The sequence below is a fragment of the Corythoichthys intestinalis genome, chromosome 21 (assembly GCF_030265065.1).
Source record: "Corythoichthys intestinalis isolate RoL2023-P3 chromosome 21, ASM3026506v1, whole genome shotgun sequence".
NCBI lineage: Eukaryota > Metazoa > Chordata > Actinopteri > Syngnathiformes > Syngnathidae > Corythoichthys > Corythoichthys intestinalis.
In genome coordinates, this window is record NC_080415.1 from 33,932,769 (window position 1) to 33,960,423 (window position 27,655).

General features: G+C 40.1%; 1 protein-coding gene across 1 annotated transcript in view; it reads right to left on the reverse strand.

Moving 5' to 3' along the window:
* The window catches only part of atrnl1b (attractin-like 1b), a 115,768-nt gene that overhangs the window by 86,895 nt on the left and 1,218 nt on the right, over nt 1-27,655 (reverse strand). The window contains exons 2-16 of the mRNA XM_057825718.1: nt 19,591-19,674; nt 19,401-19,514; nt 18,644-18,772; nt 18,183-18,566; nt 12,599-12,686; nt 12,269-12,518; nt 11,555-11,738; nt 9,623-9,777; nt 9,113-9,197; nt 8,828-9,042; nt 8,645-8,763; nt 8,399-8,531; nt 6,323-6,510; nt 5,594-5,807; nt 666-857 (exon numbers count right to left, since the gene is read on the reverse strand). Coding sequence (XP_057681701.1) covers nt 666-857; nt 5,594-5,807; nt 6,323-6,510; nt 8,399-8,531; nt 8,645-8,763; nt 8,828-9,042; nt 9,113-9,197; nt 9,623-9,777; nt 11,555-11,738; nt 12,269-12,518; nt 12,599-12,686; nt 18,183-18,566; nt 18,644-18,772; nt 19,401-19,514; nt 19,591-19,674 — 2,534 coding nt within the window. The remainder of the gene's footprint in view (nt 1-665; nt 858-5,593; nt 5,808-6,322; nt 6,511-8,398; nt 8,532-8,644; nt 8,764-8,827; nt 9,043-9,112; nt 9,198-9,622; nt 9,778-11,554; nt 11,739-12,268; nt 12,519-12,598; nt 12,687-18,182; nt 18,567-18,643; nt 18,773-19,400; nt 19,515-19,590; nt 19,675-27,655) is intronic.

Here is a 27,655-nt window from a genome sequence, read left to right on the forward strand (position 1 = left end):
ATCGCTTCCACACACATCCAAGCGGTCCATATCATTCAGGAGCATAAAATACCGCGTGTATTATGAAATAAACATGCTTTTTCGTGTCACAAGCACTTTAAGGTTATCATGCCGTCACGACATCATACCGGCACATGCAAAGATTGGACGTATCACCATCAATGGCAGCTAATGAATAAATACACTCCTAAAAAGAGTAAATTTTCTGCTGGGTCTAGAGCAGGGTGGTAAACCGAAAATTTACTGTTATCGAAATTCTTCACGATGACCGACATAATTTCGACCATGTCGGTAAATTCGGTAATTTAATAAAACAATACAGTCTTTTAATCCCGCTTTGACTCTGTGTTGTTCGGCAACGTTCATTCTCCTTTAAGAAAGCAGTCAGTGTGCTTTCGTATGGAGGGTAAAGAATTGGGCTAGGGCCAATTGTCCCAAAAACCCTTTAAACTTCACATTGTGTGACCTGCTTTTTGTTTTTTGTTTTTTTTTTGAGAGAAAAAAAAAAAAACAACATGAAAATTATCACCAGTTACTTTGCCAAGTAACTAATTACTCTTACATTCAGTTAACTGAATTACTAACGCAATTATTTTTTGGAAGAAGTAATTTGTAACTGTAATGAATTACGTTTTTAAAGTAAGATTAACAACACTGGCGCTCACCCAGGCAGTCTCCGGTCTGCCACTCCAGGCACTGTCCGTAGGGGAAGGAGATGACGTAGGCAGAAGAGTCCACGCAGCGGCGCGCGCTGCTGCACCACATACACTCCATGGCCTGGCTGGTGCAGTTGGCGCAGGTGGTATGCAGCGAGCACGACTTCTTGCATGGGGGGCGCGAGCTCTGGTTGGGGTTTCCTGCAAGTGAGGAACAAAAGACAGGGGATTCTTGACTTCCTGGAATTATTGCTTCATCGGATACAGCGCGTTTCTTTATTGCATCCTCTTCCTTTCTTAACAATTCCTTTACCAGAGATCCCAAACAGGAGAAATACTGTATGGGCTGCGACGTTTTCCTTTCCCGCTTTAATAAAGATGCAGCTAATTTAAAGATTTTTACAGGCTAACTAGCATCGCTCCTTCATTGATTTTGCTTCGTAGCCTGGACCGCACAGTTCACAGTCTCTAATTTAAAAAAACTATCAAAGTATGGGCTATTTTAGATCATGGTATCGATATATACCGTATTTTTCAGACTATAAGTCGCACCAGCCAAAAATGCACAAGTCGCTCTAGAGTACAAGTCGAACTTTGGGGAGGTCATTTCATTTAATCAAAGACTAAGCACAAACATTATACATTATAGTTAGAGTTGTTCCGATCATGTTTTTTTGCTCCCGATCCGATCCCGATCGTTTTAGTTTGAGTACCTGCCGATCCCGATATTTCCCGATCCGATTGCTTTTTTTTTGCTCCCGATTCAATTCCAATCATTCCCTATAATTTTTCCAGATCATATACATTTTGGCAATGCATTAAGAAAAAAATGAATAAAACTCGGACGATTATATACATTCAACATACAGTACATAAGTACTGTATTTGTTTATTATTATGACAATAAATCCTCAAGATGGCATTTACATTATTAACATTCTTTTTGTGAGAGGGATCCACGGACAGAAAGACTTGTAATTCTTAAAGGATAAATGTGACTTTGTATATTGTGACTAAATATTGCTATCTAGTGTATTTGTTGAGCTTTCAGTAAATGATACTGTAGCCATTTAACCGTTCTGCCCAAACGCATGATGGGAAATGCAACCATGACTGTGCGTAGTGGCATCAATTGATATATCTTCTCTGCGTTGGGAAGTAACACGGTGTTAAGGAAAAGATCAACCACTACCATTCTTCCCCACATTGTTTCCCTTCCCACGACATTTCTAATTGTTGAGAGAGGGATTTTAAGGTTTTACCCAATTATAAAGAGGCTCCAAAGACTGCCAAAATTCTCTTTACTCATTTTACGCTGCCTGTTAGCTCTATATATAGGTAAAACGGCGCCATTATAGATTGAACGCGACAATGCGTGAGTGGGTCGTGCAGCGCATGCGTTTATTGCATTAAATATTTTAACGTGATTCATTTTTTTTTAATTAATTGCCGCCATTTACGCGATAAATTTGATAGCCCTACTTTAAGCCCAAAACTAAAGATTCTGGATGAATGTAAGACATTTTGTCTGTAACTTTAAATACAATTAGAAAACGATTTAATTAAAAAATATATATATATTTAAAAAAGGCATGTCCGATATTTTTTTGCCGATTCCGATACTTCGAAAATGACGTGATCGGGACATCTTTAATTATAGTAGTAATAGAACGGAGAAAAAAGTGCTAAATAGGTATATGTTAACATATTAACAGTTATTCAGATAACGATTAACAAAACAAACTCCCGAATTCACTCCAAATCACTACCGAATCCATTCACATCTTCATCTTCAGTATCACTTTTGAACAACTGCATGAACTTGAAGTAGAGATCTATAAGTCGCACTTGAGCAGAAGTCGCAGGCCTGGCCAAACTATGAAACAGATACATTCCCTGACAAAAGTCTTGTCGCTTATCCATTTTGTAGAAACAGTTGCTAATAACCTTACTTTAAATATTCAATTGGTTTCAGAAATGGCTCATATGAAAGTTAAGACCCTCCCAAATGATGTTGAATGTACAAAAATATATTTGTTTCACTGAAAAAAGATTTATCATTTAATGAAGACATAAAGGTCAAATTTTGGCAAGACAAAAGTTTTCCGTCTACAGAAAATAGTGTGAAAATTGAACAAAAATGTACTTCAAATACAAAAATATCTTACATAACATAAGCGAATTAAGTAGTGGTGCTGTGAGATCCAAATTTAATATTTTGTATGACTTCCATTGGCTTGAAGGACTGCATCCATGCGGTTCAGCAAGGATTCATACAATTTATTGATGTCATCAGGAACATCAAATAAAGAAGTCTTGCATGCCTCCCAGAGTTCATCAACATTCTTGGGTTTCGTCTTCCATGCATCCTCTAACCATAAAAAGGGACAAATTCTGCAGCAGGATGGTGCTCTAACGCATACTTCAATCTCTACCTCAAAGTTCCTCAAGGCAAAGAAGATCAAGATCCTCCAGGACTGGCCAGCCCACTCACCAGACATGAAAATCATTGAGCATGTCTGAGGTAGGATGAAAGAGGAAGCATGGAAGACGAAACCCAAGAATGTTGATGAACTCTGGGAGGTATGCAATACTGCTTTCTTAGATGTTCCCGATGACTTCATCAATAAATTGTATGAATCCTTGCCAAAGCCCATGGAAGTCATACAAAATATTAAATTTGGATCTCACAGCACCACTACTTAATTTGTTATGTTATGTTACATATTTTTGTATTTGAAGTACATTTTTTGTTCAATTTTCACCAGTGTTGTTAATTTTACTTTTAAAAAAGTAATTACAGTTACAAATTACTTCTCCCAAAAAAGTAATTGCGTTAGTAACTCAGTTACCTGAATGTAAGAGTAATTAGTTACTTTGCAAAGTAACTAGTGATGACTTTCATGTTTTTTTTTTCTCAAAAAAAAAAAAAAAAAAAAAAATAGGTCACACAATGTGAAGTTTAAAGGGTTTTTGGGACAATTGTCCCTAGCCCAATTCTTTACCCTCCACTTAACTAGACACAAGGGTATTGTGATAACTAGATAGTAACCTTTGCTATGTGTGGAAGTCATTTAAAATTGTGAATCAACCGTTAAAGTTGTTAAAATTGCTCCCGTTATTGCATTAGTTCCCTTCTGTCTACTTTCAACATGTGTAAGTTTTAAAACTGTTGCATCATTTAAAGATAGATTTAAGTCAAGATTTTGCCGATTTAGGAGCATTTTAGATTTAAAAAAAAAAAAAAAAAAGTTACTTAGGTTCGCTAGGAAGGATCTCTACAACAGAGCCTTCCTGAGAGGTCTACTGCTTTAAGATGGCGGCTGTTTACTAACGCATGTAGTCCTTAAAACATGTTGCCAATGCAGCCGTGTCTGTCATTTGCAACTAGTTCTACAATATGTGATATCTACCGTATCATGAGGGCGCAGTTTGTAGGCTATCGGCTACAGTCAGGTATTATTAGAGCTACCTAGCATCGCGTTTGCAACGGCGTCTTCCCCACTCCTGCTCTGCTCTCTCGTCTCCGTGAGTCCGTCTCTCTCAGACTTTTTTTTATTCAACCAACTTCGTCACGCACGCCTTTCCCGCCTCAGTAACGGTGTTGCCAAGATGAGAAAAGTAATTAATTAGATTACACACTACTGAAAAAAATGACGCCGTTATTAACAACACTGATTTTCACAGTACTTTCTGTAGGCGACAAAACTTGACAAAATTTGACCTTTTATATCTTCATTAAATGATAAATTTTTTTCAGTGAAAAAAATGTATTTTTGTACATTCAACATCATTTGGCAGGGTCTTAGCTTTCATATGAGCCATTTCTGAAATCAATTGAATAATTAAAAGTCGGGTTATTAGCAATTGTTTCTACAAAATGGATAAGCGACAAGACTTTTGTCAGGGACTGTAAACCGGAAAATGACAAAATATAATACATCTATAAATAATACAAAAATATAATACAAAATATAATAGCAAAGGTTACTATCTAGTTATCACAATACCCTTGGTGGAGGGCAAAGAATTGGGCTGGGGCCAATTGTCCCAAAAACCCTTTAAACTTCACAATGTGTGACATTTTTTTTGGGGGGGGGGGGGGGGGGGGGGGGGGGGGACACGAAAATTATCACTAGTTACTTTGCCAAGTAACTAATTACTCTTACATTCAGGTAACTGAGTTACTAACGCAATTACTTTTTGGGAGAAGTAATTTGTAACTGCAATTAATTTTTTAAAGTAAGATTAACAACACTGATGAAAATTGAACAAAAAATGTACTTCAAATACAAAAATATGTTACATAACATAACAAATTAAGTAGTAGTGCTGTGAAATCCAAATTTAATATTTTGTATGACTTCCGTGGGCTTCGGCAAGGATTCATACAATTTATTGATGAAGTCATCAGGAACATCTAAGAAAGCAGTATTGCATGCCTCCCAGAGTTCATCAACATTCTTGGGTTTCGTCTACCATGCTTCCTCTTTTATCCTACCCCAGACATGTTCAATGATGTTCATGTCTGTGACTGGGCTGGCCAGTCCTGAAAGATCTTGATCTTCTTTGCCTTGAAGAACTTTGAGGTAGAGATTGAAGTATCCGTTGGAGCACCATCCTGCTGCTGTATTTGAAGTACTTTTTTTTTTTTTTTCAATTTTCACACTACTTTCTGTAGGCGACAAAGCTTTTTGTCTTGCCAAAATTTGACCTTTATGTCTTCATTAAATGATCAATCTTTTTTCAGTGAAAAAAAATATATTTTTGTACATTCAACATCATTTGGGAGGGTCTTAGCTTTCACATGAGCCATTTCTGAAACCAATTCAATAATTAAAAGTCAGGTTATTAGCAATTGTTTCTACACAATCGATAAGCGACAAGACTTTTTTCAGGCACTGTAGACCGGAAAATGACAAAATACAATAAATTACCTGTGGCTTTCTCGCAGATGAGTCCGTGGGCTGTGGCAGTGCACGGGTTGGCCCTGAGGCCCGACACCCGCGGCTCCTCCAGGTAGGCGCAGAAGCCCGAGTCGCTGGGCTCGCCGGGCAGCCAGCGTAGACTACTGTTGGTGAACGGCGTGCTATCCTCCCAGCCCCAGTACGACACGTTGATCTTCCGCAGACCCACCCAGGGCGACAAACGCTGCGGGTACACCATAAGAGTTAATAAGCCGCCCTGTCGCAGCCTTTAAAAACACGCAATGTTTATCCGGGGTACAGACAAAACCACATTAGGGCGGAGGAAATCATTTCACAGATGAATTCTCTACTTGCCTTCCGGCTTTCGGTTTGAAATGTAAAAGGGGGAATTGCGAGACCGACAACAAACAACATCCTGAGGATTCGCAGCAAGCAGAACAGAGTCGGAATCGGCGGGAGGTGCGTATTAATCAAGAAAATTGGGAGCTTGTTTGCGCGGGCACAAATTTCCCCCAAGGACAAAAATTGCTGCCTAATATCTTATTGGGTCAAAACACACAGTATGAACAGATTTAACTCAGTGGCTGCCATAGACGTCCAATCCATTTGAATTGAGAGAGCTGCTCTTAATTCAAATGAATTCTGTTTTGTTTTTTATTTAAAAAGCCAATGAGTTCGTTAAACTTTTAAGACTTTTTGGGCATTCAGTCAACATCTCAACTCAACATTTATTTGCACCTTGTCCTGCTGCTGCAACTTGTTGAGCTGGTCCAGAACAAAGTCCACTTGCTTGGCGGTGGTGAGCGAGGCGATGTTGCCGTGGAGATTCTTGCAGTAGTGCTGGGCGTTGTCGTAGCTCTCGCGGCTGGAGTTGATTCGCAAGCAGGCCTCGCCCACTTGACTCCAGCCCTCGCTGCACTGTTGGGCTGCCACAACATGAAAAAGCAATTACCGTATTGGCCCGAATATAAAACGGCCCTGATTATAAGACGACCCCGTCTTTTTCAAGACTGAAGTTTGAAAAAAAGACTTTTTGAACACCAAATTATTTTTTATACAGAAAATAATTGCAGTACATCTGAAAAAAATTATTATAAGGACATATTTGAGAGAAAAAGCATGTTATTTTGCCTCATTAAAACCTTAATATCTGAACATTTAAATATGTAAACTAAAGTGTGATCACATTCGTAAATGAATGGCTTCTGGTTTTTGAAATGTAAATAAACCAATCTATTGTGATATAACAACAAAATTGCAATAACTGCATTAACCATCAAAACGAGGTCTAACTGTAACTGTAGTCTTGAAACAAATCTGAATAAGGAAAAACACTGCAATAAAATAATGCAAACTGGTTAAACTTGAGAGTAGCTGAGATCCGTCATGACAGAAATCGCTTCAAAGATATCTGGCGCCATCTAGCGTCGTGAATGGGTATAATGTCTAGACCGCGAATATAAGACGACCCCCACTTTTTCAGTCTCATTGCAATGCAAAAAAACACCGTCTTATATTCAGGCCAATACGGTATTAAGTGCGGCATGACCTAAAAATAAAAAATCTCAAAACAGTCAAGAAGGTATCATGGGGTACCACGGTTGGAAAGACATGTAATTCTTAAAAGGTAAATGTTAGTATGAGTTTTCGTTTTAACAACATTTGTAAAATTAATTTAACTAGTAGGTCGCCATTTTTGTTGACTACGCAATGCAATCTGGGCGGTGACGTCGCTGGGTGGCACTGTCAGGCTACCACAGTGTTGGAGGGGGGGGGTCACTCTTTAGCTAGCGAAAAAGTGATGAGCAGACAGCACTGTCGATATTTCACAAAACGCGCAGCAAAAGCATTTAATAAAAGGTTCAGTGACAGTAGGTCGGGATCAACAAAAAAAAATGTGGGAAAACCGCGGTGAGAGGCTGACAAACGAAAAGAAATGGCAATGATGTAACTAGCAACGAAGCAATATACAAACTGTCAAATAGCAGGTATGACGATGATTCAAGGTAGTTATTATATTTTCCGTACCATGCATGCATTTTGAAGCGTTGTGAAAAAAATCAATGGGAGAAATTAACCGCTACGGCATTGGCGTCATAATTCGCAAGATTTACGTAAAATAAATGCTAACTGCCCGGTTCTTTGTTCTTTTAACCAAGAATCGAGACTGTTTTATGTCCATATTTATAAAGAATTCAAGGATTTACGCATTTATTCACAAGAATTTCAACGTAAAACATTCTTTGTGGTGATAAGGCGGCGCCACTCTGGCTTAAAGACTAGCAGCACATTCAATATATTTACGTACAATAAATGCTAACTACCCGTTTTTTTTTGCTTTTAACCAAGAATCGAGAATGTTTTACGTCCTTATCTTTGAAGAATTCAGGGATTTAAACATTTATTCACAAGAATTTTCAACATAAAAAGCTCTTTGTCTGTTTTTCCACTCGGTCAGCTTTGACGGAGATAGGCCCCCGCTTTATCGGACCCACGCCCCGTGTCCCGTCAATGTATTATGAAGTCTATGACTGTAATATGTTTGGAACTTTTGTTCAAATATTTTTTTTTTTTTTTTCTGTATCGGATCGGGACTCGGTATGGGCAGATTCTCAAAATCAGGTGACTCAGACACAGGTGCAAAAATATGTGATTGGGACATCCCTAATATGTCAGCAGGAAAAAGCCCCAGAAGTCCAAAGTAGATTGGACGTCTAACGCAGTCAATGCCAGGCAATCAGCCAATTACAGTCATTGTTTAAATTGATTTATCAGCCAAGAGTAGCAGAGTAGATTTGAATGTGCGCATGTCACCTGGCAGAGCGTGGCACTCGGACTGGTTCTGGTCCCACTGACAGTTAAGATTAAGCGAGCAACTCTTGCAGTTGGCCAGCTTGCTGCACACCTGCTCGTTGCGCACGGGGCAAGCGGTGAAGTTCCTCACGTTCTGAAAGTAAAGTTACTATTTGTTAAATTGAAGGCTCAACTCAGGAACATGATAAAACGAGTCGGAGAGCACGAGCTAAAACGGCGCTCTACTGCCCCCGTCTGTCCACTCACAACACTGCAGTTGCTGGACGCCGCGATGCACTTTTTGTCGTCGCACCACTGGCATCCGTTGGTGTTGGCGGTGCAGCTGGCGCAGTCTGAGAAGCGGTAGCATCGCTCGTCGACGGTAGCTGACGAGAGACGAACGGGAAGTCGGCGTCTGCGTACGGACGTCGAGGGTTCTGGCGCTCTTACCTGCTTTGGGTGGGCAAAAGCGGGCTGGCGTGAGGGTCCCTGCGTTTACGCCAGCTTCCCAGGGAATGCAGCGTCCTCTGCTCCAGATGCAACGCACACCCGGGCCGGCGCCGGCGCAGCTTTCCTCTGTAGCGAAGGCCCGGCAGCTGGGCGGCCGGTACGCCAGCACGTCGTGGAGAAGGACGCCGGAGAAGCCACCGAACACGACCATGGAGCTGGTGAAGACAAAGCATTTGAGTAAACGACGTCCTTTTTTCGCAGGTAAACAGGACGGTGTCGACTGACCCGTTGCTGACTACGGCCGAGTGTCCGAAGCGGTTGACGTCCCTGCGCAGGTCTGGTTTCGGCAGAACACTCCACTCGTCGCACGCTGAGGAGAAGCAACATTAGGTTCATGACAATCACGAGCAAAATACCAAAAAGCAATATTTTGATAGTCGTCAATTCACCAATTATTTTAGCCATTACTCGAAATATGGGCTCCTATTTAGATCATAAATCATGTTGATTTGAAATAATCAAAATAATCTTTAAAGACAATCATCTGCTTTCATTGAGGACTACAGAACTCAGACAATATTTGGAATTTTGTCCTTTTTTTTTTTTAAGCGTGATAAATAATAGCTTTTTCCCTTTTTTATTTTTAGTTTAAAACAGGAGAAAATTAAGAATATAAATGAGAGCATATTTACAATTAAATCATTGACTGCAAATGACAACTGATACACGTCACACAAATGCAACAAAAATAACCAGAGTGAACATCCTGTTGCTTAGGGTCTGGACGGGCCTTACCGATGTCATAAGCAAGGAAGTCTGCGGAAAAGCACTTGGCGCCGTTGCTCAGCGACGTGTCGTTGTGGGTGTTGCCGCCAAACACTAGCAACGTACCGCTGAGGAGCACGGCCGAGTGAAGGTAGCGTGGAAAGCCGCTCTCTCGCAGGATGAACCTGCGACACAAACGCTCAATCAACCGCCCTTTGAAATTGCCATCTGCTGGCAAAAATGTGCATTGCAGCAACAATTATACTGTAATCATTGTCTACTTATGAAACGTTGAGAAAATAATGCTAGACATGTAAAATGTGGATAGTTTGATATCCTTTTGGTGATCTACAATGGTATGAAAAAGTATCTGAACCTTTTGGAATTTCTCACATTTCTGCATAAAATCATCAAATATGATTTGATCTTTGTCAAAATCACACAGATGTAAAAAAAAGTGTCTGCTATTACTAAAACCACCCAAACATTTATAAGTTTTCATATTTTAATTAGGATAGCATGCAAACAATGACAGAAGGGAGAAAAATAAGTAAGTGAACCCTCTGCCTAAGAAGACTTAAAGAGCAATTGAAACCAATTTTTACCAAACATTTTAAGTCAGGTGTGTGCCCAATCACTTATGAGTGGTTTAAAGCTGCCAAGCCCACAATAAAACAAACACCTGGTAAGAAATGTCTTGATGAGAAGCATTGTCTGATGTGCATCATGGCTCGGTCAAGGATTGTTGATTTGTATAAAGCTGGGAAAGGACACAAACCATCTCTAAAAGTCTGTATGTTCATCAATCGACAGTCAGAGAAGTTGTCTACAAATAGAGAGATTTTGGCACTGTTGCTTCTATCCCAAGGAGAGGCCGTCCACTAAAGATGACACCAAGAGTTCAGCGCAGAATACTTAGAGAGGTAAAAAAAGACCCCCAGAGTGTCTGCTAAAGACTTACAGAAATCACTGGCACAGTCCAGTATCTCTGTGCACACATCAACTACATGTAAACAATGGCCAAGAATGGTGTTCATGGGAGGACTCCACAGAGGAAGCCAGTGCTGTCTAAAAAAAACATTGTTACCCTTTTAAGGTTCGCAAAAAGCCACTTGGACAATCAACAGAAGTTTTGGCAAAATATTTTCTGGACTGATAAAACAAACATTGAATTGTTTGGGAGAAACACACAACGTCTTGTGGAGGACAAATGGAACAGCTCACCAACATCAACCCTCATCCCCACCGTGAAGCATGGTGGAGGGAGCATCATGATTTGGGGCTGTTTTGCTACCTCAGGGCCTGCAAGGTTGCAATCATTAATGGAAGAATGAATTGAAAAGTTTATCAGGATGTTTTGCAGGAAAACCTGAGGCCGTCCGTCATAAAGTTGAAGCTAAAAAGAGGATGGATGCTGCAACAAGACAATGATCCAAAACACAGAAGTAAATCAACTTCAGAATGGTTTCAGAAGAACAAAATACACGTTCTGGAGTGGCCAAAGTCAAAGTCCAGACTTGAACCCCATTGAGATGCTGTGGCATGACCTAAAGACAGCATGTCATGCAAGACATTCCAGGAATCTGACTGAACTACAGCAGTTTTATAGAGAAGAATCGGCCAAAATTAGTCCTGATCGATGTGCCAAACTGATCTGCAGCTACAGGAAGTGTCTGTTTGAAGTTATTGTTGCCAAAGGGGGTTCACAAAATATTAAATGTGATGGTTCACTTACTCATTTTCCCCCTTCTGTCATTATTTGCATGCTATCCTGATAAAAATATGAAAACCTACAAATGTTTGGGTAATTTTAGTTAATACAGTTTTTTCATCTAAGTGATTTTGACAAAGATCACATCACATTTGATGGTGATTTTATGCAGAAATGTGAGAAATTCCAAAAGGTTCAGATCGTTTTTCATACCACTGTATATTGCCATATCGTACAGCAAATAAACCTACCACGTCCGCGCGTTGACATCGTATCGGTAGAGGTCGTCCACCAGGCCGAATTTGTTAGCCAGCAGCGCCTTGTAGCCCCCATGGACGTAAATGCTGCCGCCAGCTCGGTCGTATGTGCTGGTGTGGCCATAACCGCCCAGAGGAACTGCGCCTTTGGTCTCCGGGACGTTCCAAGTGTTGCTTCCTGGCAAAGGGAAACAGATGCGGCCTTTAACTCATTGCCCACGACGGGAGGACGCTAGAGATTAGATTCATTCAAACTAGGAGGACTGGCAGTGAATTCTTCTCCTCTTTTAGCGTCATTGACCGTGACAGGCCCCCAAATGATTTGAACTAATGACAGCTTTTGAATTAAATGTCATGTTTGATTTCTCGGAAAGAGCCACAAATAGCGAAAAAATGCGAGGGAATGACACGGCTAATCTGGAGCATAAAAATTGCAAATTAGTTCTTCAGGTTGTTAGCCTAATTTCCTGGAAAAAAAACACTTTCGCAAACAGTGATATTTTTTATGACCAAATCAGACACCGTTTATGAACAGTTCTGATTGGCTGAGGACAGAGGCAGTAAACTAGGATGGTGCAGCACTAGTAAGAGTAACATAATGCAGAAATGTCTAACTGGCAAAAATTACTTAGACAATTATGCTATTAGGCTAACAATATATGAAAACTCTTGGTGTAAAAAAAGCACTCAAAAGTGCATTGGTCTTACTGAGATTATACTCCTGAACATTGCTGACGTAGCTGTAAATGGGCGAGTAGCCGAAGATAACCAGCATGACCGCCTGGCCGTCTTCAGGGACTACGCAGTGCGCCGTGTGGCCCTCCACCGCGTAGACTTGCGCGCCCACCGCGGGGTTCCGCCGCTGCCACGAGCGGGCGGGAATGTTGAACACCCACAGCTCGTCCGTCACGTTCCCCCGACCGGATTCCAGCTTGCCGCCGAACATGTAGATGTCGTCCTGAGCACCCGGACAGATATAATCTTGGTCAATATAGGTGACGCCGGCGTCGGCTTTTGCCGCTATCGTGCAAGTGTTACCTGGTGGACGGCCAGCGAGTGGCTGTATCTGGGCGCGGGACCGCCGTTGACGGGCACCGTATTCCAAGTGTCGCTCTCCAGGTTGTAGCTGCCGAGAAACAGCAACATTTTTTAAATAATAAAGGGAAACAAAACAGTAACAAGCAGGACGGAACAGGCCCTCGTAGTTTGGTGCAACTCGGACGGCACGCAAGCCAGGATAGGAGCAGATTGTCCCCCTCTCATCATCCCATGAGAACTTAACATGCTCAAAACACTTTTTTGGGGATGAAAAATACATTAGCACCCCTAGGAGAAACCTGCTTCAAGAAACCTCAGCATTTTTCTACGCACTTGACACTCTTTAAGCTCCCCTGATGCAGGTCTGAGGTCAATTGATTTTTTTTCCCTTGGAGGAGGAACCTGTCTAGTAAAAAAGGGTGTTTTCCGTTCCCAACAGGAGGCGCCAGGCCTAATGGGTAATATTTCAATGCAGTCGTGTTCAGGCTGGGATACTTCACATACAGTTGTGGTCAAAAGTTTACATACACTTGTGAAGAACATAATGTCATGGCTCTCTTGAGTTTCCAGTTATTTCTACAACTCTGATTTACCTCTGATAGAATGATTGGAACAGATACTTCTTTGTCACAAAAAACATTCATGAAGTTTGGTTCTTTTATGATTTTATTATGGGTGAACAGAAAAAAGTGATCAAATCTGCTGGGTCAAAAATATACATACAGCAGCGCTAATATTTGGTAACATGTCCCTTGGCCATTTTCACTTCAATTAGGCGCTTTTGGTAGCCATTCACAAGCTTCTGGTTGAATCTTTGACCAGTCCTCTTGACAGAATTGGTGCAGTTAAATTTGATGGCTTTCTGACATGGACTTGTTTCTTCAGCATTGTCCACAAGTTCTCAATGGGGTTTAAGTCAGGACTTTGGGAAGGCCATTCGAAAACCTTAAATCTAGCCTGATTTAGCCATTCCATTAGCACTTTTGATGTATGTTTGGGGTCATTGTCCTGTTGGAACACCCAACTGCGCCCAAGACCCAATCTTCGGGCTGATGACTTTAGGTTATCTTGAAGAATTTGAAGGTAATCCTCCTTCTTCATTATCCCATTTACTCTCTGTAAAGCACCAGTTCAATTGGCAGCAAAACAGCCCCACAGCATAATACTACCACCACCGTGCTTGACAGTAGGCATGGAGTACTTGGGGTTAAAGGCCTCACCTTTTCTCCTCCAAACATATTGCCGGGCATTGTGGCCAAACAGCTCGATTTTTGTTTCGTCTGACCACAGAACTTTCCTCCAGAAGGTCTTATATTTGTCCATGTGATCAGCAGCAAACTTCAGTCGAGCCTTAAGGTGCCGCTTTTGGAGCAAGGGCTTCCTTCTTGCACGGCAGCCTCTCAGTCCATGGAGATGCAAAACACGCTTGACTGTGGACACTGACACCTGTGTTCCAGCAGCTTCTCATTCTTGGCAGATCTGTTTTTTGGTGATTCGCGGTTGAATCTTCACCTTCCTGAACAATTTTCTCTCAGCAGCAGGTGATAGTTTGTGTTTTCTTCCTGATCGTGGCAGTGACAAAACAGTGCCATGCACTTTATACTTACAAACAATTGTTTGCACTGTTGCTCTTGGGACCTGCAGCTGCTTTGAAATGGCTCCAAGTGACTTTCCTGACTTGTTCAAGTCAATGATTCGCTTTTTCAGATCCATGTATGTATATTTTTGACCCAGCAGATTTGATCACTTTTTCTGTTAACCCATAATAAAGTCATAAAAGAACCAAACTTCATGAATGTTTTTTGTGACAAAGAAGTATCTGTTCCAATCACTCTATCGGAGAAAAATCAGAGTTGTAGTCATAACTGGAAACTCAAGAGAGCCATGACATTATGTTCTTCAAAAGTGTATGTAAACTTTTGACCACAACTGTACATGCAAGCAGAGGTGGGTATAGTACCGCGCTACATGTACTCTGTTATATCTACTTGAGTAACTTTTTGAGAAAAATGTACTTCTAAGAGTAGTTGTACTTAGCCATACTTTTTACTTGAGTAGATTTGTGACGGAAAAAAAAAAAAAGCTACTCTTACTCCGCTACTTTGGGCTACATGAGTCGTTACATTTTTTGTTTTGTTTTTTTGCTGGCAATGCCAAGAGTAGCTCTACCAATTTCACCAATCGCAACAATAATCATATGACTCCATTATACCAATCAGACGCAAGCTTGCCGTTCTATGATCACGCCCCCCTGAGAGCACTGCCCTCAACATGACTTGAAAGCGCTGATTTTAACCTCTCTCTCAGTCTTTATTTGGCACCGATTGATAACGGAAAACCGGAAATGTCATCATTTTAATTTCATTATAGTAGCTATGAAGGAACTATTCACTATTCCAACTAGGAACTATTTTCTCCACTAGAGGGCACTTATGCTCTTTGGATAAATAATGCTTCATTTCTGTCATTTTTTTTCTCTCGCCGGAATTCAATGATTTTTTTTTTTCCCTTTGGCTTAATGTGGTTATGTAATGGGTTATTGTACAGTGTCATTGTAACAACAGTTCACATAGACAACATTGTGCTGAGAAAAAAAAAATCAAACAAATCTGTAAGCAGTTATTCACAATGTTACTCATTACTTGAGTATTCTTCTCACCAAATATTGTTTAACTTGTACTTGAGTACATTTTTCGGAAGACTACTTTCACTTTTACTTGAGTAATATTTTGAAGTAACGCTACTCTTACTTGAGTACAATTTTTGGCTACTCTAACCACCTCTGCATGCCATATATGAAAAAGATTGAACAAATATGGCGGCACATTGTGAGTACGTTTCCTCAAATGTTTCTTTTTGTAACAGTGCTAACGGCGCTTGCCGTGCGATTAGCAGGCTCTCTGGAGCCATCGGTACATTGCGCGGATGACGCAATGGTGACCCGTCTGCATTGGCATAAAGGCCTTTTCAGACGAGCGACAGCAGTGCGCCGCTTACCATACCAAAACTCATTCATTGTTTATGTGGGTGGGGCCGGTCCATAAATAGGCTTTCTTGAGGTTTCCCAAGCTTTGTGACACATGAAAAGTTGCTCTCGCATCTAAACGTTCTCGCCAAAACTAGCATAGGCACTTTCCTGTAGGCATGTGCTGGTTACCAGTTTCAAGGTTTACCATGGTATGACAAGTGGTTTTAAAACCACTAAAATTTTCCGTATAACTTAGTACAGCATTAGTAATTTTTTATGTCCCAAAAATGCAGCGAGAAATGGCTTGGAGCAGCAGCGCTTACCCCTCCCCCTCTAGTTGTTGCTCTGTCTCGACAAGACCCTTTTGTCAGGGACTGTATATTGCAATATTAAACCAAGAAGAATTTTCACCATACTTGTATAGCTCTGTTTGGGAAGACTTTGTTTGACCCACTACTATATTTATTAGAGATGTCGCAATCCGATCAGGTGATCGGAAATAAGGACGATCGCGCCATTTTTCAGAGGATTTTTTTTTTTAATTTTGGTTTTCTGCTTCATGCTTGTGCAGCCTCTCATACGCCCTCCTGAAAAGCAGTGCGACTAAACTGTTTGTCTTGGTCAATAGCTGGCGTTTAGTACTTAAAGTTAACGATGATTAACAGGTTTGTAGCTTTGATCTAGCCAGAGATGCCTCAGTAGTTCCATGATCGAAGGCACAACTGCGTTAGTTATTGTTAAACTTGCTACACAGTTTGAACTGAACTGTGGCACCTTGTGTAAGTGAGAGGCTTGTTTCGGCAGCGTGAGTGGCAAAACAAAAAATTTGCGTTTCGGATCAAGACTCTGTATTGGCAGACTCTCAAAATCAGGTGACTTGGATGCAAAAATATGTGATCGCGACATCCCTCGTATTCATATACTTCATATACTACCGATTATTCCAGGCTAAGGGGTGTTCATCTGTGAAAGATTGGTGTTTATAAAAGGGATCCACGAAGTCATGTCACTGCACAATGGCGTTCCGCAAGCAACACGTCACTTCCGCTCATTAATATTCATGACATTAGCTACTGTTGCTAAGCAGGGACAAGCTACCGTTTGTCCCTAATAGGAAATGAATGGAAATCGTGTATGAAGGAGATGTTTACAGAGCTAAACCTACCTCTCTCTCCGAAAATGATGTGCCTGGTGCCAAATTGACTGGCAAAGATGTGGAAGAACATAAAAATGTTCAGTTAAAGAGATGGCTTTAGTGTCGAAGGCTGAAAAGGACGAAAAAAACCGAGCCGACCTAAGCATAGCTTTAGCTTTTTTATCGACGCGACTGACAATGACATTCCCCTGTTTCAACAAACTATCCTTTACCATCAGCCCTGTCTTTCTTATATATCCCCTGGTTGTCCGACGTCTCTTACCGTTTTTGGGGGTAATTTAGTTAGCTTTGTGTCGCGATCGCAAATGCTACTCAGTGACAGCCAACGAACACTTTTAATTTTTTCATTGATAACAAATCTTAATTCTATAATTTATTTACACTTCCCCCTCACTAAAGTTGTTTTATATATATATATAACAGAAACGGTAACAGTGGCAGTCAGATACCATTCTAATTCTTTTCAGGTCATTCACTGTCAGACAGAAGCAGTACGGCACAACGTTACGCTAAAAAAATAAGGTAAAAATATAAAAATGGCTTACCTCTTTGTCCTCTGAAAGACCATGCCAACCCAACATAATGTTTACTGCATATGAAACGTGAATGGATTCGCCGAGCTGGTGTTAAAGCAAGCGCAAGTTGATTCGGTCATCGCATTTTTTCCTCCCGAGTTTTTGGTTTCCGGAAACGTATGAAGAAAACATCCTTCATGTCTCGTAATGTCTAGAGTCGTTTCTACAAGTTCCAAAAAAGCAATGCGTGATCGGCATGTTCGTTTTTGAAAGATTACCGGAGAAAAGTAGCACTAATTACGTTGTGTCTATGCGAGGGCGGGTCTATAATGTCCCACTTCGGCTTTACTTCCGCTTTACGATGCGACGTCACGTTCTAAAAATAGCCTGCGTGCGGTACGCCATTGCTGGTCATATGAGGAAAAACAAAAGTTTACATCAAAAATAAATTTTAAAAAAACTCACACGTCCTGCGATTGGACTATTGAGCATGCATTCATTACGATGGCGATGTTCAAACGATATATTGTGCAGGCCTGATGTGTGTGTTTATATAATGTGTAAATAATGACACGAGTCATACACATGCTCTCGGTCTGTGTTAATATTCAACTTATTAATACTAGTAGTGGTATATTAACCCAGAAAGGGTGATCATACTTAAATTTGCAAATATGATGTGAAAAATTTAAAAAACCTGTTCAGTTGATTTTTTTTTTTTTTTTTTTTATACCCATACATCTCAAAATAACACATTTTAGAGCTATATTTGCAATACCATGATACAGTGAAACAGCGGTATTTTTGCTTAAGGTTATCATACCATCAAAATCTCATACCGGCACATGCCTACTGTCCTGAGCAACACGCCTTTATTCATCCCCTACCACCACCTTAAGTTCGCAGTGATAACAAGGTTGGGGTCTAACAGAAGCGTACGCTTACTTGAGGATCATCTGGAACGAGGTGACGTTGAAGGTGTAGCCGCCCACGACCCACATGACCTTGTCCTGCACAAGGGCCCGGTGGGAAGCCCGGCCCAGCGAGGCGCCGAAGGGTTTGACGGCGGGAAGCGCCCAGAAGGCCTCAGCGGACGGCACGCGGAGAGAGCAGTCGGGGCCTTGCCAGCTGTCGTTGCAGACGCACAGCTTCTCGCCAGTCAGATCGCAGTAGCCGCGGTCGGGACTGCCGCAGTTGTTGCGGCAGTACGGGATGTGGCAGGCCTCCCCCTTCCAGTATTTGTCGCACTCGCAGTACACGCGGCTGGCCGCAGAGTTGCTCGGCGTGCACTTGCCGTGGCCCGAGCAGTTGTTGGGGCACGAGTTGATCCTGGAAATCGCAAAATAAAACCATGAGATTTCGCCTACGGACTCCGTTCGGCTCTTGAGGAATAATGGCGAGCTTACGAGTAGAATATTTCAAATCCTGTCAGGTTATAGGCAGCGTCGCTGAAAAAGTGGAGCAGTGCGTAGCCCGATGTGGTCTCCACCTCGGGGACAGTCTCGTTCCCTCTCAACTGCGGTACGATAAGCCCGCTGCAAACAAACAACAAAGAAATCAGATTTTTTTTCCCTTTGCTTTTTTAATAGAGAGTTGTAAACAGAGCAGCCATTATTCATTGACAAAGAAATCAAATATTTCTTGACAAATTTTATAGTCGATTAATCTTTTGGCGACATTGTTGAACGCAAAATTTTCCAAATCCTTCTTTTTAGCCTCATGAATCATTCACTATATTGGCAATAAGTGATCATGCCTGGCATTGGCTGTCACTGACAGTGATAGACGTCCAATTCATTTGGACTGGGGGGCTGAATGTTCATTCAATGGCAGCCATTAAATATTCTTGTTATTTTATATATATTTTTCATATATTTTAATGTGATTTGTTAATTTTAATTAAATAACACCAAAAGGAAAAAGTATAAATGTTAAGGTTTTATTTTTTTTTTAATTTTGTATTTCATTACAAAGAATTGAGAGGCTGAAATCAAAGATTTGAAAAGACCAACAATGTCCCGAAACAATGAATTGATGATCAATTACATGCTGCTTGCACGACACATTGTGTTCACTTTCGTATAAGTGCGTCACACTATCGAGAAAATCCCGAATTGGAAGCAAAACTTTTGGTTTTCGGTCATTTTTTTGGGCAGTTCTCACCTGAAAACAGCAACCAGCGGAGCGTACACAGAGTCGCCATCGTAAACATACATGTGGTCCCAGCTGCACTCTGTGGCAAAGTGGTTGAAACGCAAGCGAAGTATGGCGTTGGGGCTGAAAGAGGAAAATTACAGTTTTTTTTTTTTCTTTTAAATTGCTAGAACATGCCAATGAAATCAGAGTTACTCACTAGCCCTCGATAAGCCAGGTACACTTTGTTTTGTACTTGTAGTTGACGGGACCATCCGTCAGGAATCCCGAAGGCTCGCTCAACCTGAAAACAAAAACTTATTACTCATTTCAGCACTATTGGCAAAAGACATCCAATTAGGGCTGAGCGATCTGACCAAAAAAGATCTTTTTTAAGTTTGAACTAATCTGCAATAAAAAATAGAACAAACTAGAGCGTAGTTAAATATTCATATGTGAAGTAAGATTTGCAGCAAAGAAAAAAAACATTTCTCACAGTCAATATTTGAAAAAGTAGACCGAAATTACAAAAATACATAATAAAACATAAAATAAACATGGGAAATGATAATAAATAAATTGTTCAGCACTTCAAGACAGTATATAAAATAACTGTAGATTACAATTTAGGGTATTTTTGATATATACAGTGGGGCAAATAAGTATTTAGTCAACCACTAGTTGTGAAAGTTCTCCCACTTGAAAATATAAGAGGCCCGTAATTGTCAACATGGTTAAACTTCAACCATGAGAGACAGAATGTGGAAAAAAAAACAGAAAATTGCATTGTTTGATTTTTAAATAATTTATTTGCAAATCATGGTGGAAAATAAGTATTTGGTCAATACCAAAACTTCATCTGAATACTTTGTTATGTACCCTCTGTTGGCAATAACGGAGGCCAAACGTTTTTTGTAACTCTTCGCAGGCTTTTCACACACTGTTGCTGGTATTTTGGCCCATTCCTCCATGCAGATCTCTTCTAGAGCAGTGATGTTTTGGGGCTGTCGTTGGGCAACACGGACTTTCAACTCCCTCCGCAGATTTTCTATGGGGTTGAGACCTGGAGACTGGCTAGGCCACTCCAGGACCTTGAAATGCTTCTTACGTAGCCACTCCTTTGTTGCCCTGGCTGTGTGTTTGGGATCATAGTCATGCTGAAAGACCCAGTCATGTCTCATCTTCAATGCCCTTGCTGATGGAAGGAGATTTTCACTCAAAATCTCTCGATACATGGCCCCATTCATTCTTTCCTTTACACAGATCAGTCATCCTTGTCCCTTTGCAGAAAAACAGCCCCAAAGCATGATGTTTCCACCCCCATGCTTCACAGTGGGTGTGGTGCAATTCAGTATTCTTTTTCCTCTAAACAAAAGAACCTGTGTTTCTCCCAAAAAGTTCTATTTTGGTTTCATCTGACCATAACACATTCTCCCAGTCCTCTTCTGGATCATCCAAATGCTCTCTAGCGAACCGCAGACGGGCCTGGAAGTGTACTTTCTTCAGCAGGGGGACACGCCTGGCAGTGCAGGATTTGAGTCCCTGACGGCGCATTGTGTTACTGATAGTAGCCTTTGTTCCTACTCTCCGTTCTTGTTTTCATTTTGACGCCACGGGGTGAGGAGGGAGTTGAAAGTCCGTGTTGCTCAACGACAGCCCCAAAACATCACTGTTCTAGAGGAGATCTGCATGGGGGAATGGGCCCAAAATATCACCAACAGTGTGTGAAAAGCTTGTGAAGAGTTACAGAAAACGTTTGGCCTCCGTTATTGCCAACAAGGGTACATAACAAAGTATTGAGATGAACTTTTGGTATTGACCAAATACCTATTTTCCACCATGATTTGCAAATAAATTCTTTAAAAATTATACAATGTGATTTTCTGGGGGGGGTTTTCCACATTCTGTCTCTCATGGTTGAGGTTTACCCATGTTGACAATTACAGGCCACTCTAATATTTTCAAGTGGGAGAACTTGCCCAATTAGTGGTTGACTAAATACTTATTTGCCCCACTGTATATTAAGGGAGTGCCAAAAAAATCGATTACTAGATGCATCACGATTTGATACGTGACAATTCGATTACCATTCATAAATGTTGAAAAACAATTATTTTTCCCTAATAATTTTATGACAGCCTCTCGTAGCGGAACAAACTCCCCCCCCCCCCAAATTTTCCAAACAGGTCAGTTTCGATTCGCACCATGTTATGTTCAATTAAGTACATGGCTGATGGCCGAGATAGACCTAAAAAAAAAAAAAATTCTCATTGACAAGCTCAATCTAAAAATCGCCCTGGCTGACATCCAAACCATATGAACCAGGAGGGCTTCACTCCTCCCATTTTAATAGATTGGATGTCTAACAGCGTCAATGGCGGCCTATGAGTTAAAGTTTGACCAATTGTACACTAAAGACTACTTGGACGTCCGATCATTAACTCGTCCTTGGTGTTGTTGTCGTACCGCCAGAAAGCCATTTTGCAGACTAAAAGCATTGTTTTGTTTGCTCAAATAGTGAGAAAAACATGTCCGTCGCACCCCGGGGGTGTCGAAGCCGTGTCCAATGGCGAAACTGGGAAGAGCAGTCGTGACATCCTGCTTAGCTGTTCAACTCATTCACTACTAATTAATAGTGATAGACATTGCAAATCCATTTTAACTTGGATTCAAAATGGATTCAACGTCAATTGCTGTCAATGGCAGCCAATGAGTTGACTTTACTTCCTCTATCTTTTATCTAAGCAGCAAAAAGTAGCATAAAAAAATAAAAATGACAAGCCCTATGTCTAAAAGACATTTTGAGGTCACGAAAAGCGTGATGAACTACCTTGCGGGGTGATAAGAACACATGGTCACGTAGTAAATTATGTATCGTCATGATTCCTTTTACCATCAATTTTTAACGATATAGTATAAATGCTAACTGTTCTCAACTCTGAAGTGCTGACACTTTTGAAAGTAATGCAGAAAGGCCCCTAGAGGTCACTAAATCCTCAAACGAGGGGTGTGATAAAGCACCACATGGCACAAACTTATGGTGGAAAATGAACAATTTCAACATTTTTCAAGTTGTGATTTTTAAAACTTAAAATTACTTGTAGAATTTTTTTTTACAGAATAAAAAAAAAAATGTATTTGGTTTTTACCCATTGCAAGTTTGAAGAAAAATTAAAGAACAAAATTAGGGCTGTAGCTATCAATTATTTTAGTAGTCAATTAATCGATGAACTAGTTAGTTCGAATAATCGAGTAATCGGATAAGGAACATGAAAAATTAAAATACCTGAGCTGAGCCTGGAACGGTCTAAAAAATACATGAGGATCTATGTACAACAAAAGAACAATTGGCTAACTTACATAGCAAAAGTCCACAAGCTTAAATGCTATAAAATGCTGACTTTTTTTTTTTTAACAATGCTCTTAACAAACTCATATTCCCACAAAATATATAGGAATATACATATATAATATATATATATATATATATATATATATATATAAACATACCTATAAAGTAAATTACGAATGCATTACAAAAAACATTAGCCCAAACAAAAACGTTGGTTTTAACAGGGAGCAGTAGGATTCAGCCATGTGAAATGAGGCAGACCAGAGGGCAGTGTAATTAGGGCACCCTAATCAATGAAACTAAATATAAATACTTTCAAAATAAACTATTAGAACACCACTTTAAACGAATACTCGAAGCAACAAAAATTTAATTCGAATAATTTTTTCCAATCGAATACTCGAGTAAATCGATTAATCGTTGCAGCACTAAACAAAATATTTTTAAAAATTTTTAAAAAGATATTCGTGTTTATATTTTCAAATACAACATCAGCTCCCATTGACGGCGATAGATGTCCAATCTGATAGGATGTCAATTGCTGTCAACGGCAACCAATGACTTAATAATACCCATCCATTATCTACCGCTTAATCCGGGGCACAGGATGGTCTGAGTGGAGATTCAAACCTACAACCTCAAAACTGCGAGGGAAGCCTACTAATCAACAGTGTTGTTATCAAACAAATAAATACTAAACAACTCTGCTAGAATGCAGAATTGACCTTATTCATAATGTAAGTCAAATCAATTACTGCTGACTTCAACTGAAACGACACCAAAAACAGCCTCCAGGTATAACCCAAAATGTTGAGGTTTCTTTTAATTTGCTTGACGAAAGTGAGCCAAACAAATCATAAAGTTTAAAAACAACAACTTTAACTAAATTTAATTTTCTTGGAAATATTGTCTGTGCAAAATTGATGCTCCAATGCAACAGAGTACAGGTACTCCCCGGGTTACGAATGAGTTCCGTTCCTACGCTGGCAACGTTACCCGAATTTCTGCTTTAGTCGGAATTAACCCTTTAAAAAAATAACTATCCAAAAAGTCCAAAAGTATTTTATTTTGTTTAAAGATGGAGGATACATTCCCGTCTGGTGGCAGCGTTGGGTCCAGCTGGACTGTCGCGTTGGCCTCTATGACTGAGTAGGAGACTCATCTGACATAGATATAGGACAGCTACCCTCTCGTTTGGCCCACATAAGGCTGTAAGTTTTTTCAGCTAATATATATTTGTGTATGCATTTGTAATCAAATTTAAAGCTACAGTTAAGTGTGAGCAATTTGCTATGAAAATTGTAAATACGTTAGCATTCGTAGCATTTAAGATAGCGGACATTTGCTAGGCAAATTAGGCTAATTTAAACTACTAAATTAACATTTTGATCAGACGAGATGGACGTTTGAACGCCAATTGTTTTGTGTCAGATATTTCATTGTTAAAATGTGTGTGGTTCTGAGCAGGTGTGTATGTACTGGTCCTTCTCAAAAAATTACCATATTGTGATAAAGTTTATTATTTACTGTAATGTAATGATAAACATTAGACTTTCAAATATTTTAGATTGATTACACACAACTGAAGTAGTTCAAGTCTTTTATTGTTTTAATATTGATGATTTTGGCAAAAAAAAGTCAAGAAAAACTAAAAATCCCTATGTCAAAAAATTAGCATATCATGAAAAGGTACTCTAAAGAAGCTACTAACCAAATCATCCGAATCAACGAATTAACTCAAAACCCCTGCGAAAGATTCCTGAGGCTTTTAAAAACTCCCAGCCTGGTTCATTTCTAAAAACCGCAATCATGGGCAAGACTGCCGACCTGACTGCTGTCCAGAAGGCCATCATTGACACCCTCAAGCAAGAGGCTAAGACGCAGAAAGAAATTTCTGAGCGAATAGGCTGTTCCCAGAGTGCTGTATCAAGGCAACTCTGTGGGAATGAAAAAGTGTGGCAGGAAACGCTGCACAACCAGAAGAGGTGACCGCACCCTGAGAAAGATTGTGGGGAAGGGCCGATTCCAGACCTTGGGGGACCTGCAGAAACAGTGGACTGAGTCTGGAGTAGAAACATCCAGAGCCACCGTGCACAGGCGTGTGCTGGAAATGGGCTACAGGAGGCGCTTTGCCAGGTCAAGCCACTTTTGAACCTGAAACAGAGGCAGAAGCGCCTGACCTGGGCTACAGAGAAGCAGCACTGGACTGTTGCTCAGTGGTCCAAAGTACTTTTTTCAGATGAAAGCAAATTTTGCATGTCATTCAGAAATCAAGGTGCCAGGGTTTGGAGGAAGACTGAGTAGAAGGAAATGCCAAAATGCCTGAAGTCCAGTGTCAAATACCCACAGTCAGTGATGGTCTGAGGTGCCATGTCAGGCTGTCAGCTGCTGGTCTTGGTCTACTGTGTTTTATCAAGGGCAGGGTCAATGCAGCTAGCTATCAGGAGATTTTGGAGCACTTCATGCTTCCATCTGCTGAAAAGCTTTATGGAGATGAAGATTTCGTTTTTCAGCATGACCTGGCACCTGCTCACAGTGCCCAAACCACTGGTAAATGGTTTACTGACCATGGCATTACTGTGCTCAATTGGCCTGCCAACTCTCTTGACCTGAACCACATAGAGAATCTGTGGGATATAGTGAAGAGGAAGTTGAGAGATACCAGACCCAAGACTGTGGATGAGCTTAAGGCCGCTATCGAAGCATCCTGGGCCTCCATAACACCTAGCAGTGCAACAGGCTGATTGCCTCCATGCCATGCCGCATTATGCAGTCATTTCTGCAAATGGATTCCCGATCAAGTATTGAGTGCGCAGCTGATATAATTAATTAAAGGTTGACTTTTTATGTATTAAAAAAAAACACTTTTTTGTATTGGTCGGATGAAATATGCAAATTTTTTTTAGATAGGGATTTTTGTTTTTTCTTGACTTTTTTGCCTAAATCATCAATGTTAAAACAATAAAAGGCTTGAATTACTTCAGTTGTGTGTAATGAATCTAAAATATATGAAAGTCTAATGTTTGTTGGGGGGGCTCATCAATAATCGATTTATAATCGAATCGGAGCCTCTGAATCGTAATTGAATCATTAGGTGCCCAAAGATTCCCACCTCTACCGATGAGGCAATGTCTCGCATATGATTTCACATTTATACAAAATTAAAGGTTTGTAAACACTGTCATGGACATTTCCAACTAGCAGCGAGAGATAACTCCAGCATGTTTAGTGTGTCTAGTGGTGATAAAACATGTTTTTTTTCCTCTCTCTGGTAACCATCTGTGTTGAGAGAGAGAGAGTGCATGTATAATGTAAACATGATAGAAGTCATACACATGTGCTTTTTATGGAAAATAATTATTTTTGTTCTGATGATAATAATGTTGGATAAAACAAAGGACTATGCTTATTTTAATATTATTTAGAATATTGTTTATTTATTTATTTATTTTAACTTAACATTATAGTTATTTTCCAATTTGCTAATATGTTTTGAAAAGTACAAATCCTGTTCAGTGGAAAAGGTTTTTTTGTTTAAACCAAGATATCTCAAAGTAACACATTTTAGAGCTGTAATTGCGGTACCTTGATACCGTGAAATTTTAGTTTAAGATTATCATACCGTCAGGATCTCATACCGGCACATGCCTAATTCCGATCCTCTGACAAAAAGGTGCGATCGGCCCGTTTTCCGATCATTTGATCGGTTCGGGGCATCTCTAATGAATACAATGTGGTCGTAGTGAGTCAACCAAAAGTCTTGACAAACAGAGTTTTTATACAAGTCATCTGGATAAAATTCTTCTAGTTTTAGTATAGCAATATATTTTGCAATATATCGCAAATCCCCAAAAAGTCGCAATGTCAGTTTTTTCCAATATTGTTCAGCCCTAATTGGAACCACAGAAAGGAAAAAAACGGTCTTTCGAAAATACGAGAATAAGTCATAATTAGGGTTGTTCCGATCATGTTTTTTTGCTCCCGATCCGATCCCGATCGTTTTAGTTTGAGTATCTGCCGATCCCGATATTTCCCGATCCGATTGCTTTTTTTTTTTTGCTCCCGAGTCAATTCCAATCATTCCCGATAATTTTTCCCGATCATATACATTTTGGCAATGCATTAAGAAAAAAATGAATAAAACTCGGACGAATATATACATTCAACATACAGTACATAAGTACTGTATTTGTTTATTATGACAATAAATCCTCAAGAAGGCATTTACATTATTAACATTCTTTCTGTGAGAGGGATCCACATGTAGAAAGTCTTGTAATTCTTAAAGGATAAATGTGACTTTGTATATTGTGACTAAATATTGCCATCTAGTGTATTTGTTGAGCTTTCAGTAAATGATACTGTAGCCATTTCACTGTTCTGCCCGAATGCATGATGGGAAGTGCAACCACGACTGTGCGTAGTGGCACCAATTGATATATCTTCTCTGCATTGAGAAATAACATAGGGTGTTAAGAAAAAGATCAATTACTACCTTTCTTCCCCACGTTGCTTCCCACAATATTTTTAATTGTTGAGAGAGGGATTGTAAGGCTTTAGCCATTTAAAAAAAAAGCTCCAAAGACTGCCAAATTTCACTTTACTCATTTTACGCTGCCTTACAGCTCTATATATAGGGAAAACGGCGCCATTATAGATTGGACGCGACAATGCATGAGTGGGTCGTGCAGCGCATGCATTAATTGCGTTAAATATTTTAACGTGATTAATTTTTAAAAATTAATTACCGCCGTTAACGCGATAAATTTAATAGCCCTACTTTAAGCCAAAACTAAAGACTCTGGATGAGTGTAAGACATTTTGTCTGTAACGTTAAATACAATTAGAAAACGATTTAATTAAAATATATATATATATTTTAAAAAGGCATGTCCGATATTTTTTTGCCGATTCCGATACTTTGCAAATGACG